Genomic DNA, 20,924 nt, shown 5'->3' on the forward strand with positions numbered 1-20,924 from the left:
GTATAAATAAGTGACCGTTTGGAATACTCATAAATTAACATAATCAATATATTTTAAAAATACAATTATATTTTAAAAATTCAATGTCAGGCTAATTCTGTAATTCTTTTTAGTGTGGCGTTACTATGTGGATCTACTGATTACCAAACAGGTAGTTTTTTGTTTCGTAATGAAGTGTGATGAATAAATATAAAAATATCTTATCGTACCATACTTTATATTACATTACCTACTTGTTAAACATTTATATTTATCTATTCTACCAAATAATACTGATTCAAGATGTCTTCCGCTAAACACAGTACATACTTTTCATTGACTAGGACTTAGAAAATAATTTAATAAATAACAATATTAGAAATAAATGCATTAACAGTCTCCTCTTATTATATGTATTAAATTAAAAAAAAATAGTATACATTAAAAATTAGGTATACATTAATATTAGATACATAAGCTTTTGCCTTCCTCTGTAATTATATAAATTTTTCTCCTATTGACGAAGTACATAAAATAATGCAACATACTGTTACAATACCAATAAATTATAGAGTAAAATTATACACCATTAGTATTAAAAATAATTTTACTGATAGTCTAGACAATATTTGGCTTGAAATCAGTTCCTCCGGCATATTTAAGTAACTAATTTTAATGTACTTAATATTATTATGTTTAATTCAACGTAGTATTTATTACATTCAATACTTATTTACAATCATAAGATGTATTTTACAATCACGGGACTTAAAATTAAGTTAAATTATTTTCGATAAAATTTTAGGACAATCCTATAATTTTATTAACACATGGTCACCCTAATTCCCCCATTCGCTGTTACATTTAAATGCCAATTTAGTTTTTTTATACTGTAGTGTAGATATTAATAAGAAAAATCATTAAACAAACAAATATTTTTATATACATCAAAAACTAAATAGTAAATACCACCAACAATAAACGAAAAAACAAACAAAAAATCCCGTTTAATTTCATACCACATACGGCCTGAACATATCAGCGGACCGCCCGCCATCTTGGCTCATGACCAATCCCCGTCTGTTGTCTAAATTCGAATTAAAGTTCGCCGCCGCTATCGCCCTCTCTCGCTCCAGCGCGATAATTCTGTCCCTGTCCAGCATGGCGGGAGGTTTGACAGCCGACAAGTCTGCCAACTGAGGCTTTTCCTGATCTGTGGTCGGTTCTTTATTGGGTACTTTTTTGTCGTCGCTCGCGTGGTCTTTTTTCGTGTCCTGCTGCGCCTTTTTGGATCGTTTCCACTTCATACGCCGGTTTTGGAACCAGATTTTTACCTGTTGGGCAAATAGAGAAATTAAATTAATTATGGCTTGCGGTGAATCATTTGGGACTGTTTTATTTACTTAATAATTAACATTTCGTATGAAAAGATAGATATAAATTTCAAAGGTACTTTATTTTATTGCCTAGGGTTTAGTCTCTTAATAGTTACTAGTTTGCTGTAACTGCTTTAATTAACTTTAATAGTCTCATAATACTTTAACGTCTAAAACTAGTCCATGACAGTAATTTCGGTTAGAACAATAAAATACGTTATCACTTGATATTTGAGGTTTATGTTCTGTAAAGTTAATAAGAACACACTATGGAATTAGGATCGTAAAGTCACAAGTCTTTACTCAACATAAAACTAGTATTGTTTAAACATATACCGTACCTATCCATATCCATCCATACTAATATTATGATTGGGAAAGTGTGTGTGTCTGTTTGTTTGTCCGTCTTTTACGGCAAAATGGAGCTACGAATTGACGTGATTTTTTAAGTGTTGATAGTTGAAGGGATGAAAAGTGACATAGGCTACTTTTTGTCTCTTTCTAAAGCGAGCGAAGCCGCGGGTAAAAGCTAGTAATTCATATTATCGTTTTAGGTAGTTATTGTAGTTAAGTTAGTAACATTAGTAACCATCGTATGCTACAGGATCCGTCATGTAAAATTTGGTAATCTTTTCAAAAATGTGGTACTTGTCAGTTGTCACTAATGATTTATTTTTTAAACCTATAAAATGAAATGTGAAATTGGTATATTTGAGCATGAGTAAAATCAAAAGACAAGTGTCACATTTATTATTATGATCCCGGTTGGAGTAGAGACCGTCCGAGATTATCCCTGAAACCGACGGCAAGCGTGTTTACTGCTTTACTTACCCCTCGACTGTAATCGAGTGGGTGATATAACCTTTTATAGTCGTAATTTTGCATTCTATGTTTAACAGAACTGGGATGACAGTTCTGTTAAACCACGTTAAATATAGAAATCTTAGAATCTTCCGTCCGAATATATTTCATGCATAAAGGTTATTCCCCGAATGGTTTTTATGCATAAATTATTTCTGCATAACGTGGTTTAGTCGAAATTTACAACGCAGAATTTTTATCATAGGTAATAAAAACTACTAAGTATATCAATGTTGCAGTTCCAACCTAACCTAACCGAAATTCTTGACAACCTGTTATATTTATTGAGGTCGCAGTTCTAACCTCCCCAGCACTTAGTATGGGTGGATATTCTGATTTTAAGAATTATAGAATAAGAATGCCAAATACAATTACTTATGCGTATTAATTTCATTCATAAAAACATCGGCGTAAACCAAAGATCTCTTTTCTCTTGGCGTAAACAGAATTATGCAAACTTATTTTCGGACTAAGTAATATTCGTATTATTTTAGATTATGACATTTAAGTTTTCTGCCAATTAACATTCGACGAAAATCGATTATGCGAAGTTTGTTATGCGAAAATAGTTTCGGAAAATTAAAGTTATGCCAAATAGAGGAAACCCATGCGATGATTGTGGATGTTACCTGTGTCTCAGTGAGCATGAGGCTAGTGGCGACCTCGAACCGCTTCGGCCTAGACAGGTACTTGTTCATGCGGAACTGCTTCTCCAGCTCCAGGAGCTGCTGCGAGGTGAAGGCGGTGCGGGGGCGGCGGGTCTTGCCGAGCAGCGCGTGCGGGGCACCTGGAACAAAAATAACGGTTATGTTCCAAATTTAAAAACTTGGGATTACTTTTGTTTGTATAGCGGACCTCAGGCTCTCATGAGCCGTGGCAAATGCCTGGATAGCACAAGGCGGATGTTGAAGATTCCAAATTTAAAATATGCACAGAGACCCTTAAAACATTAAAGTTGATGTCAAATATTAGTAGGAATTTTCAAAGATAAGTAGATTTTAAGTACTTAACTGTAGACAAGTAGATGTGAACTGTTACAGCTAAATTTATGCAAATTTGATACGGTCATAGACTTACGAGTAGAGTATAATATGCCTTATTAGAAGTAAATTACACAGTTATTTAATTTTTAGAATATTCAAACGGCTCAAAACCAGTTATAACCCAAACATCGGCCAACGATTAAAGAACATTACAAACACAAAATAAAACTAAACGAATTTAAAGCGGCCATTATGGTCATACCGATGAAATGTCACGTTCGGTCAATATTACCAACATTACAATCATGCTTTATTGATTTTTGATGCTGGCACTTGAGCACGATCGCCTGGGCCTTTAATTTGTTTTTAAATTTCACAGGAGATGCGTTCGAAGTTCGAAAATCCGAACCGGGGCTAATTTTGAAATAACGACCATTCGATGTCGTGAATTTCGTTCAATCCACTACTAGCGATTTAAATTGCACTAACAGAATCAAAAACGAGCGGTAATTGGTCATTACCACTAGATTTAAAATTACCTACTAGCAACCCCTTTTCAAAAATAGCATTTCGTCGTTTTTCACAGACTTCATAAAAGTAAAATTTTGGCGTGACTGTTTTATTCATCCTTCTTATTCTATAACTATAATCCAAATTAGAGTTAGTATAGATTATTGTTTGATAAGCAAACATTTTAGAGACTAATTGGTGTGATTCCGACGTATTGGTGTGATAGAAAAGGACAAACAAACTTTAATTATCAGCTTGATAACTTTAGAGTACATTTATGAATAAGGGGGTAAATTGACAATTACCTAGAACAATACACGTACTTAATGATATTAACCTCTCCAATCTTGATGATTCTCCCCATGATTCACTTCTCCACGATTTTCGAATTTCGAATGGGACTCCATTTGTGTGGCTCCAAGGATTTAAGCTTCCTTTGTACCTATCCTCAATAAAAAGCAAAACAATTTAAACTGTTGGACTTAGGTAGCCCTTAAAATATATTTATTAAATTAATAACATACTATTAACAATCACATCACCGAGTATAAACACCGTATAAATTTCACCATTCAATCAACATCGCCCCTAAAAAGTACCCAAATGTCACCGCGCGCCAAAACTGACAGATGCGTTCAGAAAGTTATCACAAAAATAAACACAAATGTCGCTGGCTGATTGATAATTATCATTTTTATAGGTTTAGCGGCGCTTTGATAAATATGTATTAGCGTAATTGCGTCGTTGTGTTAATTTGTGTTATCTGTATCTTGTTAGTTTATGATTGCGCTGGAAATTATGGAAATTGCTTTTTGTTTGATTTTTGTTCGTACTTAGAGTAACTATTATAGGTGTTGTTCGCGTGACTTTTTCTGAGATGATTATAAAGTTTTTGTCCGAATTTAAAATAGTGAATTTCGATTATCCGATTTGTTTCTGTTTTATCTGTACTGAGCCCAAAATTATAATGATTAGACTAGTAACAGTTTAATTAAAGTCCATAAAAAACGCATAATTTACCATAAAAAAATACACAGAAATTTTTCCATCATACATAGCTGTCTACATAAAAACCGTTTCCGAATATAGGTATACAGAAAAAAAAAATTAAAAACCATCTTATTTTTCTAATCCAAAACATTTTCTGCACTTATTTTTCTCCAAGGTAGCTAGGATATTCTGCCCCCGCCGGGATGTGAACCCACGTCCTGTCGTCGCTAATTGGGCCCGCCCATAAATTCGGCCATAAACAAACCTGAACGCTTGTCTAAGACGCGTAAATCTTTTTCAATATGGCGCCGGTCTGCGCGGAAAGATGCTCTGCTTTCAAATAAAGGGATATGCTTTTGCTTCGTATGGAAGTTATTTCAGTCATAACCTAACCACAAAATTTTGAAAAACCCCCGACCGCGACATAGTGGACCGATTTTAATGAAACATGGCTAAGAATACTCCCGACTAACTAAGCTTTCAAAAATTTCATCCGTTCATCCGTTCGGCAGCTACTATGCCACAGACGGACACACACACAGATAGACAGACAGACACATCAAACGCTTAATACCCCGTCGTTTTTGCGTCGGGGGTTAAAAACAGTAAAGCTCGAGAAAATACTGCCAATTTGTTAACAAAGTCATAAAATGTCAGACACAACTTCGCATTCTTAGCGTCTTCAGAAGTATTAGAAGAATTATATGTCGTAAGCGACATTCTCGTGGAATGCCATACCCCTAAATAGGTTAAAAACCCGCACATATTAATACTTTGCCTACTATGGCCGTTTTTTCCTTCAATGTAAGAGCGTTTTCACATTATCCGCTCCGATATCGGATGTAGGAAGGATGTGAAAGGCAAGTAAAAAATTGCACACAGAAGTAAGTTAAATCGCGATAAGTTAAGCGCGAGTCTCGAGTTTGCAATATTCTTACGCTCAGAGTTACACACAATGTTTTCATCACATTTGCATTATGAAAATATGTAAAAAGATAAAAACTCCCTAGGAAGAATGATTTTCTATAACTCCCGCTCCACTTTCGTGCAATTGCACATTGAATGTGTGAGTGTGATGAAAAATCACGGAACTAAATCAACTTGATTTAGTTCTGTGTGAAAAATAATAAAAAATATAGTAGAGCAACTACCAAGATGATTCTCTCGCTTGCGTATAAATAACAAGGGGGGTTGACGTTCGGGAGTCTGTTTGACCGGCGTTTTGTTCAGGGTTCGATTCCCGCCACTTTGTGAGGGTGCGTATTTTTGTAGGTTCTTGACATACATGATATCTGAGTTACATATAGATATAGCTGTGAAAAATCTAAGAAAATACCTATCTCGGAAGCAAGGACGATACCCGGGACGGAAAATCCATACAAAAAAGTAGCCTGAAATGTACCGGCCTACGTTAGTCTATGCACTGTGACTACAGAATAAACTTTGACAGTAATCGGATCGAAAAGCGTGTGTGTCTGTTTGTCCGTCTTTAACGGCAAAACGGAGCGACGAATTGACGTGGTTTTTAAAGTGGAGATAGTTGAAGGGATGAAGAGTGACATAGGCTATTTAATATTTAACCAACTACCTGAAAACCTGAAAGTAAAAAAATAAAATATTTGTTAAGCATTTAAAAATGTTCCTATAGAGGGGTGCTTCTACAGCATTGATGAAATATTTACTTGTACAGTCAACAACACAGCTGTGTATACAGACAAAGTGCCAAAAATATGTATACAGAACTTTATTACCTGTACATAAAGGTGTGTATACATATTTTTGGCACTTTGTCTGTATACACAGCTGTGTTGTTGACTGTACATATAAAGCTGATTTATTTATAATTTTAGTTTATTTTTTGTGTTTTTTTTTGATGACGACCGGTCTGGCGCAGTCGGTAGTGAGTAGTGACCCTGCCTGCTACGCTGCGGTCCCGGGTTCGAATCCCGGTAAGGGCATTTATTTGTGTGATGAGCACAGATATTTGTTCCTGAATCATGGATGTTTTCTATGTATTTATATTATATATATATATCGTTGTCTGAGTACCCACAACACAAGCCTTCTTGAGCTTACCGTGGGGCTCAGTCAATCTGTGTAAGAATGTCCTTTTTTTTTTTTTTTAATCTTTATTTAATTTGAAAGGGGTTTTATCACGCAGTGATTATGTCACCCCCGTTTAAATCTACCTTATGCTAAATTATAACTATATTTTTAAATAAAGTTTGCACAGTGCCCTGGCGTCATCGGACAGCGGCGACGCCAAAACGCTGTTACAACGTTTGCCGTTACAAGAATGTCCTATAATATTTTTTTTTGAATCTTAATTATTGACATGTTCCGCTTTTATTTTAGAATTTAAAATTGCATGTATTAGTTTGTAACATTTTTCTAACAAAATAATTTATTGTTAAAGAAATAAATGAAACTTTTTGTCTCATCCTAACCCCCACTTACCTAAAATGGGGGGTTAAAATTGTGGGGGTTAGCATTCCGCAATTTTCGAATTTCACGCGAGAGAAGCCGCGGGCACAATATAGTATTATATACTCGATCCTTTTTAGTACTAACAAAAATATGTACATATATTATTATTTTATTTACCAACCCATTTCCATCGCCATATTGTAAAACGATATTATACACCATGTATTGTCGCGGGGAGGGTGGGGCAAGACGGGACCAATCGAATTACGCTGATTGCCGTCTTGCGCTCAGCCGGGCGACTTAACGTCATTGTCCTGTTTGCCCGGCAACGCGCATGTGCGATACTTGACGTGGCGGAGGATAGATTGTATGTGATTATGTTAGTTCACGAGACAGACGGACAGACAGTGATCCGTTTAAAGTTTCCTAAGGTAAATAAGATGGAAATAGTTATTTGTTTTACAAGGGGGCAAAGTTCTTTAACCGCACGTGCCAAAGATTGATCCCCGAGCAAGTGAAAGATTCCAATAGGAATTCCTATTGAACCGCGAACGTAGCGAGTGGTTCGAGACGTGGAATCTTGAGCGTTGTGAGGGGTTCAAGGCACGAAGGTTTAACAAACTTTGCAACCGAGTAAAACACAAAAAATGTCACCACACCAATACGGACAAAATACTAACTGTAAAACATCAAACTAAATCAAATCCATAAATGTATTCAATACTTTATGAAATTTAATAGCAGATGGGATGACAATGCCTTTGCGTGTGCTGAATTGCACAAAATTAGAAAAAAAACACCAGTGACAGGTAAGTGACACTGACAGTTACCATCGCTTTTCTAGGTAATTTAGGTAACTGTACACTATTCCGGGATAGTAAAATGTGGTACATTATTCCGGGATACTTTGGTTTTTGTCGCAAAATAAGGAAACTATCAGTAAAATCTTAATTTAAGGCAATATTTTATTAACTATAGATCAAATAGAACCGAAAAAGTCGATTTTCGAATATCTATCGCATCTTTTGAAGCCGTGAGGTACCTCCAAACGCGTCAGTCGCAACCACGCAGTGGTTTCTATGGGCGTGTTTGACGGTGAGCTTAACGCGGCAGCGGAACTTCGTAAGGGTTTACTGTGATGCGGGTAAGTGTATTTATATTAAATTTGTATCATAATTGTCTTATAGTTATTAAAATACATTTATATCATCTTTTCAAATTAATTTAAAGCATATTTTAATAAAAATACCCGCTCCCGGAATAATGTACACCATTTTGACGCGGTGTACATAATTGCGGGAGTATCACGGAATAACGGAAACACAGTCCGCAATGTTTTTATGTTTTATTACTATTTGCGGTGAAGTATATTTATATATTTGATGTAAATATATTGAGTAAAGATTACAGATTATAGTGACATAATTACGGTACATATATTTTTTAGATTTTAGTCTCATAATTGAGTACGAATTCTGTACGATATGTATACTTGTTGAATAATACGTGCGAAATATTGGAGTGTGGCATCGACATTAAATTTGTTTTATTTCACAAAATTAAAGCACAAAGGTTACTTATTTCGATGTTTTGAGTATAATTGCCTATATAATCTTCCAATGTACTAAGAAAAAAATCTTGTTTGTCTTTTAATATAGCCTTCGTTTTAACTGCCGTAATTAAGTACACGACTTTATATGAGTGTATCTTATTACGGTATGCCTATATAAAGTGTATTAAAATATAAAAACACAAAATAAGGTATAGAGACCCGACTATTATGTTTTTAAACTTCCTTAGTTAGCTAAATATCTTTATACCACATATTGGTTTGTCCGTCAGTCAGTCTGTCCGTCTACGATTTAGCTCAATTATTATTAGTACTAGAAAGCTAAAATTTAGATGAGGATAATATATAGTACAAATTCGTCGGACAGGCAACCTGTGTAAGAACGGCCTATAATATTTATTTATTGGGTACTAGTTATTTATATATACATACTTGAATAACGTATCACCACCATATATGTATATGGTGTAGCTCAGTGATCACCAGTACCAAAAAACTGAAATTTTCACGAGTACCGTGCAATTTATATAACCGGCAATAGCTTCTGGATTGAAATTAAATTTTGAAAAAAAAACCCCGACATTGTAAAGCGTTTTTCATCAAACATGGCTAAGAAGACTCTCGACTAATTCAGCTTTCAAACGAAACAAACTAATCTAAATCGGTTCATCCATTCGAAAGCGATGCCTTAGACAGACAGTAAAACTTATAACACCCTGTCATTATATCATACAATACATAGTTATACCGTAAAATATCATATTTCTCATCCCACCCCAACCCATCAAAACATTGCCAATTATAAAAAATACACTCAATATAAGCATTTAAGCAACTATCAAAACGATATGTGCATTTATATATTTATTTAAACAATATTTTTAATTCGTTTTTTTACATTATGCTTCAACAACGTGGACTTTAAAGGTATCCCGTAATTACGTACAACGACTCCCGGAATTGAAGCCATACCAAAATTGTATCCCGGAATAATGGGCAAACTAAGGGTTAAGAAAAACAACGGTAATTTTTATAAATTAGAAGTTACGATACAAAATTGTGTCTTAAATCCATCGTAGAAGACTTATCCTTAAAATAAAATAATTAACACGACTAGAAACTTCGCATTTTTTTTACAATCCTCACTCAAAGTAGGAAACGTCTTAAGTTCCCGTAATATGGGACAGTTACCTTTCATACATTCAGCATGCGCAAAGGCATTGTCACCTCATCTGCTATTAAATTTCACAAACATCGTTTCAGTCACTTAAAAAAAGATAATAGATAAAATATACGAAATAAAAATAAAAGAGCCACCGTTTATTTGCATATCTTCAAAAAACTTTACCTACCCAACTTCAAAAAAAGATTTTTGCGATTTTTTTAGTGCCAACATTTATTTGATCGTCTATAGTTAGTAAAAACTCTAGTACTATAAATGTAAAAAAGTCCTTGAGGTGTATTTATGAAAGAAATTAGAATTTTGAACAAGACTTGCAGCCCCTTTAAAAAATCACACCACATCCACCCGTCACCATCCGTCAACGGAACCCTAAACTAAATCCTCACCACATATTTATGGCAAGTGTCATCCCAAATGGGGTAAGATTACCCCGATGGGGTAAACACCCCGGCGGGTGATAAAAGTTATACATGTTTTACAACTGCGCGATTTAGCTTTTGATAAGTGGTATGATTTTTTTTTCTATTGTTGGCTTTTTAAGGGAAAAAATTACCATGAGTACATATGACGTTTTTGACGACCGTTCTGGTGTGACCGTGCCTGATAAGCCGCGATCCTGGGTTCTGCTCCCGGTATGGGCATGTATTTGTGTGATGAGCTGATGAGCACAGATATTTGTTCCTGAGTCATTGTTGTTTTATATGTAGGTAACAAGTATACATATAAAAGACAAAATTATACAAATACTATAAAATAGTTAAAAAATTAAATTATATCAAATTAAATTTATTGACTTCTCTTTAGTAAATGAGCAACTAACTATAATAAAATAGCTTACAATTTCAGTAGGTACCTAAGTAAAATTTGTAACACACTCTAAACCCATTAATAAATATTTAGAACATCACTAATCGTTAACACTTTATTTCAATACAACTTTTAATCACATCCATAAAATTAACAACAAAATTAAACAACACGAATTGAACCTGTCACCCCTCAACGAATTAGCTAACTATAAACAACAATAAATAACTTTCGTGCATCCCTAATTTAAACATTAAATTAATTATACTAATAAATATTAAATGGATGAACCCCCTTAAATATCACTTAGAACGCGCGTTCAATTTTCAACCTAAACACTTTTACCATAAAATACAAATCAACTTAATGCTTCATTTGCAAAATGGAATCCGTCATCTAACGCGCTACATACTAAAATGAACTCTATCTGAAAAATGATAAGGTATATTTTGGATAGTAGTGCTTTTTGTTAAGGGGGCTATAAGTGACATTTGTGCAGTATGTTGTAGTTAAGAATGGGGTGCAATTTTACGGGTGTTTGGGCAATTAAGGCCACTTCGCTAAGTGCCGTATGGCAGGTGGCCGAGTTGGGATCAATTTGGATGATGATTATCGTTAGCTAATTGATTGAAAAGATTTATCAATCGATCGTGAAGTCATAAAATCGTTTGAGTAGATTTTAAGTTGCTTTTAATTTTACATACACGCCTGTATTTCCCTAAGGGGTGAGCAGATCACATGAAAACTACTCAAGTTACAGTTTAGTACCTAATACGTACTTTTAGGGTTCCGTACCTCAAAAATATTTCACTAATTTTGGGATTTTATGGTTTCATATGTATTTTCTGTTTATTTAATTATGTGCAATAAATGAAAATAAAATGACAGGGTACAATAAAAAAAGGTCACGAAGGATTAACAACTCTAACTTTAGCACGTCAGCCGCGTTAGCTGGAGACCCGGGTTCGATTCCCAGCTTTGCCACCAGTGGGCTTGATCGCTTTTACTTTAGTGTATGGTATCTATTTCACTTTATAATTTATATATAGTAGTCCTACTACTTAAAAAAATGATTTGTTACATACTTCGAATAATTTTAATTTTTCGCGATAAGACCCTCTGTTTTACCTCTGCTTCAAAGAGGATCGAGTATTATAGAGAGTTACTGTCAAAGTAAAATGTGTAATCACAGTATTCACAGTGCATAGACGGCCATCTCTCGACACAAGCTTAGAACTTTTGAACCTCAGGTTTGACAATTTGGCCCATATTCTAAGTTTGATATGTATTAAAATGCGTTCCCCAAAGGTGTAATGTAACGCCATCTAGGCCACCGTTTCTTATATTTTTCTCTATGGCTTTGAGGTACGTTTTTTTCTTAGACTTTATGCGTCTATACGGAGTTACATTATGTCTTTGATATTATTTTTCAAGTCCTTTCCGAGGTGTGAATTGTTCCTTTAATTTAATTTAAAATAATGTTTACTTAATACTAAAAATAACATTTTATAGTTTTTATAAATTCTTTCTAAAATTGTTGATCAATCAAATTATGATTTAGTTTAAAAGATGAACAATATTTAAAATGAATCTTAACAAAATATGATATGTACAAGCACTCAACTCAAAGGCGAAGATCTCTAAAAAAGGCAGTGTCTTACTCCACGCATGCGCGATAGGCCACGCCCACTCCACCCCGCAAAGTCGTATGTGTATACACGAGCTGTTGCGCTTAAGACCTTGCGACAATTTAAAATTAGAACGTTTTAAGTGTATGCAGAATGTATGGCGCTTAAGACCTTTTGAACGATAGTTCAAGTAGTGTTATGAACGTCTTATGTGTGTACACAAACTATGGCGTTTAAGACCTTTTAAACTGTAATTTGAGTAGTAATGTCTTATGTTGGTGTAGATATTGTGGCGCTTATGTCGTTTTTGTAAGTTTGGTAAAAAGTTTGTGACATTTGTTAGAAGGAAATTGTTTTGATTAATTTGTGTAGGGTAAGAAAGTCGATGCAAGAATTGCAAGGTGGTCCAAAAATGGGCTTTTTATGAAAAAAAAAAAATTAAAACCTCATTCGTACAAATAGTTTTTTTTGTGTGTTTATTCTATTGCACTTTCAATCATATAATAAAAATATATACATATATGTAATAAGGTCTACGCAAAAAGATCCGGTTTTAATGTTTTAAAATCGTGACTGTTTAAACCACATATAGGTACATACTTATACCAAGAACGATTTAATACTGGACTGACAAAGCCCATACAAAAAAGCGTACCCCTGAAATGTATGGACCTTTTAGCCTTAAGACTAGATGGCGCTGTTCGCAGCCTGGAAGTGGACAAATTCATATTTTCCCCAAATATTATAGCGTGCTTTTATTTTTTTATTAGAATAAATGACATTTTTCTTTATTTTAAAGTCATGATATCACGTCAATACACATTTTTATAACTTAAGATTTGATTTTGTAAACAACTTTGTTACCTAAATGTTTATTTAACACCTTGTATGAAAGAGCGAATTCCTCCTAACACAAGTGTCAAACTTAAAAGGAGGATTCGACACCCTAAGAAACCTTGTTTGATAAATAAACGAATTTTGAATTTTTTTTTTGAATTTTGAAAAAAAAAAAAATTGTAGGCATCATCAGTGTAGTTATGATAGTATTTAATAGGTGGCGCTAAAAAATCGCGGTACGATACTTAGTATGAAGTATGTAAATCCTATATAAATAATCCTTGCACACATAAACTCACGCCTGTACGGGGTAGGCAGAGCACATGACTCAAGCTTCAGTGCCACTCTTGACAATTAAAGTGTTGAAAGATAACTAAATTGTAATATTGCAGTGCCAGGTTCCCATCGCCCACACCACAATGGAACCCATATCCCACAGTCGACTACCAAAGCGAGTTCAGATACTTCTGCTCTCCTTACGGCTTTGACTGAACGTTTCGAACGTAACGCAACCTCTAATTAGTTATTCGGCTCGACGGGTTCACCAATTAGGCGGATTCTTGCTGAAAACGTTCCCTTTTTGCCTTTATGGCGCTAGTGATGTGCCACTACTGATATCGATAATAGGCTACTTGACCCTTTTTTAAAGTCTGTCTTATATGATTAAGCACTGTCCAATAAACCGAAATAAAATATTACCATATTTTATTATGACCTAAAAACAGCAAAAACATTTTTTTTTAAGTATACTTTTACGTAATCAGGCGAAAACATCACAGTCATGTTAATCTATAGATTATTTGTGCATCAGGTCATTCAAAAATAACATTTTTTGACTTTTAAGTATGAAGCAAAAAGTTCATTATGTCAGTGATTGTTTTGACATAAAGTACCTAAGTTCGAATTCGATGACGTCACTACCTACATCGCTGACAGCGTTTTCAGTGGCCAAAATAAAATAAAAATTACACACATTTTTAATCGAAAATACGTAGTGATCATACACTTTTAATACCCAAAATCTATAAATATTGTTTTTTTTTTGTCAAATGCTACAGAAGAATTTGATATGAGTCTAGTACCTAGTTTACTAAATTTTTGAATTTACTAAAAACTAAACAGTCAATCAACTAATAATTAGCAAATTAATTGAAGTATCGGTTGTGGCATTTTATGCAACCGGCGTTTAATGGAGGTTAAAAAAGGCGAGTGGCGTGGGTAACAATTTGAATTGAACCCGAAAATTGTTAATAAAAACGCCACGAGTATTTTTTGACTCAGTTAAACTCCGTTGCATACAATACTTTTTCTACAACCATGCTCATAGTTTTTAATAGTTTTCTAGAATAACTTTCGTAAAATTCACACTGTTTCTTGTAATAGCCATAAAGGTTTGCATTACCAGCGCTCTTCGCCAGCTCTCCAAAGCCAGCCCCCGCCGGCTCCACGCAGTAACGTTACAACAATGCGTTGCCATGGTTACAAAGCCAATCAATGCTTTTTCAGGATATTACGTTACTGCGCACGTGCGCAGGAAGCCGGCGGGGACTGGTTTTGGGGAATAGACTTTTATATAGGGTTTTAAAGATCTATGCACGACCCTGTAAAATTTTTATGACGAGACAGTACGGGAGTAGAAAAAAATGATAATGTGCGATTTGATTTGGTTCCCGGCTCTGCCACCGGGTGGACTTGGACTCTTTTTCTTTGGTGTATGGTATATATTTCAAATTATAACGTTTATAGAAGTTTTATACTTATCATCCCTCCCTCACCAGCATGTCTGAGAAAACAAGAAGACGCGACGATGTTGCTACTTTTTACTTTCGTCTCTTTTTAACGCCCGACGCAAAAACGACGGGGTGTTATAAGTTTGACGTGTCTGTCTGTCTGTCTGTTCGTCTGTTTGTATGTCTATGTGTGTCTGTCTGTGGCATCGTAGCTCCCGAACGGATGAACCGATTTGGATTTAGTTTTTTTGTCTGAAAGCTGAGTTAGTCGGGAGTGTTCTTAGCCATGTTTCATGAAAATCGGCCTACTATGTCGCGGTCGGGGGTTTTTTCAAAATTTTAATTTTGTGGTTAGGTGAGTTTCCCAGGCTTTAAATACTTAACTGAAAGAGTGAGATAGCTAAATATGAAATGAAAATAAAAACTCGATTATAATCGATATGTGTATCGATACGTCTCCTGTTCCATCCCTACGGCTCGTCCCTTTGTTTGTGCGAACAAATTGGCTGCCGGTAATTGGCTTAAGGCCCCGCGGGCGCGGCGCCACTGTCGACGCGGTGACTATACTGTCAATATACATACATATATACATACAATCACGCCTGTTTCCCAGAAGGGTAGGCAGAGATCACGGATTTCCATTTGCTACGATCCTGACAAACCACTTTCGCTTCACTCACTCAATATCTGCCGGCAAAAAGCGCTGGTGGCCTAGCGGTGGCGTGCGACTTTCGATCCGGAGGTCGTGGGTTCGAACCCCGGCTCGTACCAATGAGTTTTTCGGAACTTATGTGCGAAATGTCGTTTGATATTTGCGTCGCTTTTCAGTGAAGGAAAACATGGTGAGGAAACCGGACTAATTCCAATAAGGCTTAGTAACCCTTCGGGTTGGAAGACTTGGAAGGTCAGATGGCAGTCGCTTTCGTAAAACTAGTGCCTACGCCGAATCTTGGGATTAGTTGTCAAAGCGGACCCCAGGCTCCTATGAGCCGTGGCAAATGCCGGAATAACGCGAAGAGGATGATGATAAATCAATAAATACGCGTTGATGTCTTTAGTTCCCTTAGGCCCACTCGCACCAACCTTTAACTCAGGGTTAGTGGGCTGTCTACTGTCAAATTTCATGTAAAATGGTGGGTTAACCCTCCATTTTCGTTGGTGCAAGTGTCTCTTAATTGGATAGTCTACTAATATAGGTTATTTAACACAAATAAATGCTTTCCAAATATTAAATTACTTTCTTTTGTTTTATACGTACATAGGTATTATTTTCAAAGTGCTTCAACACTCTAACAGTCGCGCCCCGCCTCGTCCTCCAAGCCCTCACGGTTGATTTTTAAATCAGATTTGCAGCAGTCTCGGGGCAAGTTAATTCATAATTACTGCCTTATGTTCTGTTTATGTGTTTAGGGGACACATAAAATGTGAAAACGGGTTTTAATTAACTCAAATGAAACTTAATTGCGTATGAAAATGGGCAGATGACGCCACAGTAGCAATGAAGACAAGTTTCCAAAATGGCGAATGTTCTCTTGGAAACTTCTTGGTATTGTTCTTCGCAATTCTCAAGCTATAGTGTCAATTCCTATGGCATTTGATGAATTGTAGGCTTGTGCCGTTTCGTTCGTTGCTCGGAGCGCTCCGATCTCATTCGATCGCTCCCACGAACTAGTTCACTCATTTAGGTCTTTTGCTCATTTAGTTCAGCCAGACCAGCGACCACTGCGGTCGGAAAGATCAGAACGAATGGGACTAAATAGTGTCAAATGATACGAATAGTCCACAGATAATAGCAATTCCGAGCCGAAAGATTGTAAGTAACCGAAACTTAATATGAAAACTTGACGTTTTTGTGTTGCTCAGTTGCTCTGCTAAATAGCTCGCTCTCGGTCGGCGCAGTCACACACACTCGTTCTCGATCTAAACCGCTCGCGCTCGCTGATCCTATAAAGAACTAAATGAGCAAAGACCGATTCACAGAGCACGGAAAGATTTAGTTCATTTCGGTCATTGATGGGATTTTATTCCTAACAGTTCATAGTTCGTGAACGACACAAGCCTAATGAATTGGCAATCCATACTATAATACCAAGGATTATGTATATAGGACTAGCTGGTTCCCATCACTAGCCTATGTATGTATGTAGCCTATGTCACTCTCCATCCCTTCAACTATCTCTATTTAAAAAATCACACAGAAATATTTACATAAAAACACGCAGAAATTGTTCGGGAAAATATGATTTTGGCCACTTCCAGGCTGCGAACAGCGCCATCTAGTTTTAAACCTAAAAGGCCCACATTTCAGGGGTACGCTTTTTTGTATGGGCTTTGTGTGTCCCGGTATTGTATGGGAGAGTGTGTGTCTGTTTCTTTGACCGTCTTTCACGGCAAAACGGAGCGACGAATTGACGTGATTTTTTTAAGTGGAGATAGTTGAAGGGACGGAGAGTGACATAGAGTGGACATAGACTACTTTTTGTCTCTTTCTAACCCCCCACTTCCCTAATATGGGGGTGGGAGTTTGTATGGAGCATTCCGCAATTTTCGAATTTAACGCGAGCGAAGTCGCGGGCAAAAGTTAGTTATGTATACTCGATCTTCATTGTTAAGGTAAAGTTAAGGACTATATCACAGACCGGGATATATGGAAAATGTACTTAAGTGACAAACCAAAATAATGTATTTTTTATCAGAAAAAGCCTATTACTCTATTCAAGAGTACCTCAGTGACACATTTTAACTAAATATATGTATGAGTATAAGATGTAAAAATCGTAGTATGTAGCTAAAAATGTAAATGTGCATGCCTTATGTAGTTATGTTATTAAGTAGGTTTAAGTTTCACTGTTTGTACGCCTATTGGCAAGACCATGGTGATTCTATGTATTTATTGTTATGCTCCATCATTGTATTTACCCATGTTCAATAAATATGACAATAAATGAATTATGAATTATTGCTTTATATGCATAATTATTTAATTTAAATTGTATTTTCAGTTAGGATAATTGGTGAAATTTATTTATTTATGTTTGTACAAATGTACCCTTGACTTTCATAAGAGCATTATGTTAATGCCTAAATTGAAGAATAAAGAATTTCATTTCATTTCATTTCATTTCATTTCATTGGTTTGACTTTAACCGCTATATTTTAGTCAATTTTACTATATCCGCCGAACCGTAATGCAGTAAAGGATTACTTTCCAGCCCATACTATTATTACAATTATACAAATAAGCCAAATTGTGACAGATGGCCATAATACTATCGTTTACGGCCTAATCTCTCAGACCGCGAGGGACCGGCCGGTAATAATATTCACGCCTGGGGTGCTAACTTATTCACTTATTTCTATAAGGTGCATTAGGGTAATTCCGAATGGCAGAAATGCTGTGGTAATTCTGAAAGGGGAATCTTAATATGTTGGAAATAATGGTGATCTTTATGCGACTTTCGGAATTATGCACCTGACAAGTTTTAATTATTAGTGCGTTTTCACATTATCCGATCCGATATCGGATGTAGGATCGATATCCCATACATTTAAGTCACCATCTTTGATTTTTAACGCACGACGGGAGTTATAAGTCTGACGTGTCTTTCTCTCTGTATGTCTGTCTGTCTGTGTGTCTGTTTGTCTGTCTGTCTGTGTGTGTGTCTGTCTGTGACATCGTAGCTCCCGAACGAATGAACCGATTTATATTTCGTTTTTTTGTTTGAAAGCTGAGTTAGTCGGGAGTGTTCTCAGCCATCGTTCATGAAAATCGGTCCACTATGTAGGGGTTTTTCAAAATTTTAATTTTTATTACTATTGAAATCCTTCCGACATCCTCTATTGGATCGGATAATGTGAAAACGCACTTAGGGTCTCCCCAAACCTATCGACGTGGAATCGGCCCTAGCCGACCAAACATCGCTCGTTATATACACTACTCAATATGTCTAGTCAAAGACATAGACGGATAAAGTCTAAGAAAAAAACGTACCTCAAAGCCCTAGAGAAAAAGGTACGGTGGCCTAGATGGCGTTACACCTTTGGGGAACGCTCGGCTAGATGGCGCTAATATTAATATTTGACATTTTAACACATATCAAGCTAACAATATGGGCCAAATTGTCAAAACTGAGGTTCAAAAGTTTTAAGCCTGTGTCGAGAGATGGCAGTCTATGCACTGTGATTACACATTTTACTTTGATAGTAACTCTCTATAATACTCGATCCTCTTTGGTCTAGTAAATTTATTCAATCAAAATTATAGCTTCACTTCAAATCGATCATAATTTTGATATGGCCACTTTATTTAGAGCCCTGCACCCCTTGGTTTAGTGCAACACTATTTTTATTGCTACGATTATATTTAACTATCGTCAATTTGTTCTGTCAAATGGTACATGGTATGGCGGCGGACTTTTTATAAACCATTTAAAGGGGCGAATGGGATGAGAAGACAAATCCAGGAATGAATGTCAATAACATATACGTTATTCATAGGAATTAAATTATTACTAAGAGTTAGTAATAAAAAGAAAAACTTATTAAATAGATATGTATAATAGGTAGGTAAATAGGCTACTTAACCCGTTTTAAAAGTCGGTCTTATATGAGTAAGTACTGTCCAATCAACCGAAATAAAATATTACCATATTTTATTATGACTTAAAAACAGCAAAAAATATTTTTAAAGTTTACTTTTACGCGATTAGGCGAAAACAACACTGTCATGTTAATCTATAGATTATCTATGCATCAGGTCATTCTATTCGAAAACAACATTTTCTGACTTTTTAAGTATGAAGGCATAAAGTTCAATATGTCAGTGATTGTTTTGACATACAGTAAGGTTCGAATTCGATGACGTCACAACATCGCTGACAGCGTTTTCGGTGGCCAAAATAAATAAAAAATTAGACACATTTTTAATCGAAAATACGTATAGTCATCATACACTTTTAATACCCAAAATCTATAGATATTGTTTTTTTATGTCAAATACTACAGAAGACAATCATTTATTGTGCCAAATTCGATATGAGTCTAATAGCATATTATGTAGCGAAAGAACTGAGGTTACGTAACGTCAATATGATTGAATGAGTGAGTTGGCGGTGCGTAACGTAACAATAAGGTAACGGACCCAATCATGGACAGTTTAAGGAAAATTTACGCCTGTTTTTGATATTTCACTCATAAGTGTAAAAATTCTACCGCTAAGCGTGTTAAATCTTGAATGTCCTATCCTTCTTTTACATTTTAAGCGTATTGCAGAATGGATATTCCTATTAGTTTCTTCATACTTAACAAATTAAAACTAGGTGTTTTTTCTCCAATTATGGACGGCAGTTCTCCAGTAATGGATCCCCCATTATGGACAGTGAAATAAGTTTAAAATTTTACTTTTAAAGCCAACTGATACTCAATGAGTCAATTTTATATACCATAAATACAATTCGTTTGAGTTATTTTAACATAGGATTGTTTCTTGTAAATTTTGGTTTTCTAAATTGTTCCTTGTCCATCATAGGAGGTAGGCAGTTTTTCGGTTCCAGTAATGGACACTCACAAAATAACGCCATTTCTTTATATCTTTGGAGCAACAAACTAGTATGTTTTATACCTTATCTCATGCTTAATGCAGTAAGTAAAACGCATTCAAGTTTACACCGAGTATTATTTTTTTATTACTTTATACATGAACTCAACTCTCTTAGCAACATTACTAAGAATTCGTCTTGATATTTTTTTCAGTAAACTGATGAATTTTATCTTGTCGCTAAATCCTTCAGAAATAACCGAATTAATTGAAACTTCAAAATGAAACAGCTCTACAACTCTAGTTTATGGTACATAGCCGTCAGTTTTTAGAAACTAATTTTAGATACTTATTTTTAAGGATTTGTGTTTTTTTGTCCATAATGGCATCACCGTCCATTATGGGGTATTTCACCTTACGAGTATATAACTGAGTGTTACGCGCTGTCAGTTAGAAAGTCTCATTAGAAGTTTCACTTCAAAAAAACAAACTTTTGAAAAAAGCCCC

The 20,924-nt window shown here is 35.4% G+C and overlaps 1 protein-coding gene across 1 annotated transcript in view; it reads right to left on the minus strand.

Annotated features, from left to right (window-relative positions):
• The window catches only part of LOC125238695 (motor neuron and pancreas homeobox protein 1-like), a 25,339-nt gene continuing 4,415 nt past the window's right edge, over window positions 1–20,924 (minus strand). Inside the window, exons 2-3 of the mRNA XM_048146096.1 lie at window positions 2,846–3,003; window positions 1–1,313 (exon numbers count right to left, since the gene is read on the minus strand). Coding sequence (XP_048002053.1) covers window positions 993–1,313; window positions 2,846–3,003 — 479 coding nt within the window. The 3' untranslated portion in view covers window positions 1–992. The remainder of the gene's footprint in view (window positions 1,314–2,845; window positions 3,004–20,924) is intronic.

Source organism: Leguminivora glycinivorella, chromosome 24 (assembly GCF_023078275.1).
Source record: "Leguminivora glycinivorella isolate SPB_JAAS2020 chromosome 24, LegGlyc_1.1, whole genome shotgun sequence".
Classification (NCBI taxonomy): Eukaryota; Metazoa; Arthropoda; class Insecta; order Lepidoptera; family Tortricidae; genus Leguminivora; species Leguminivora glycinivorella.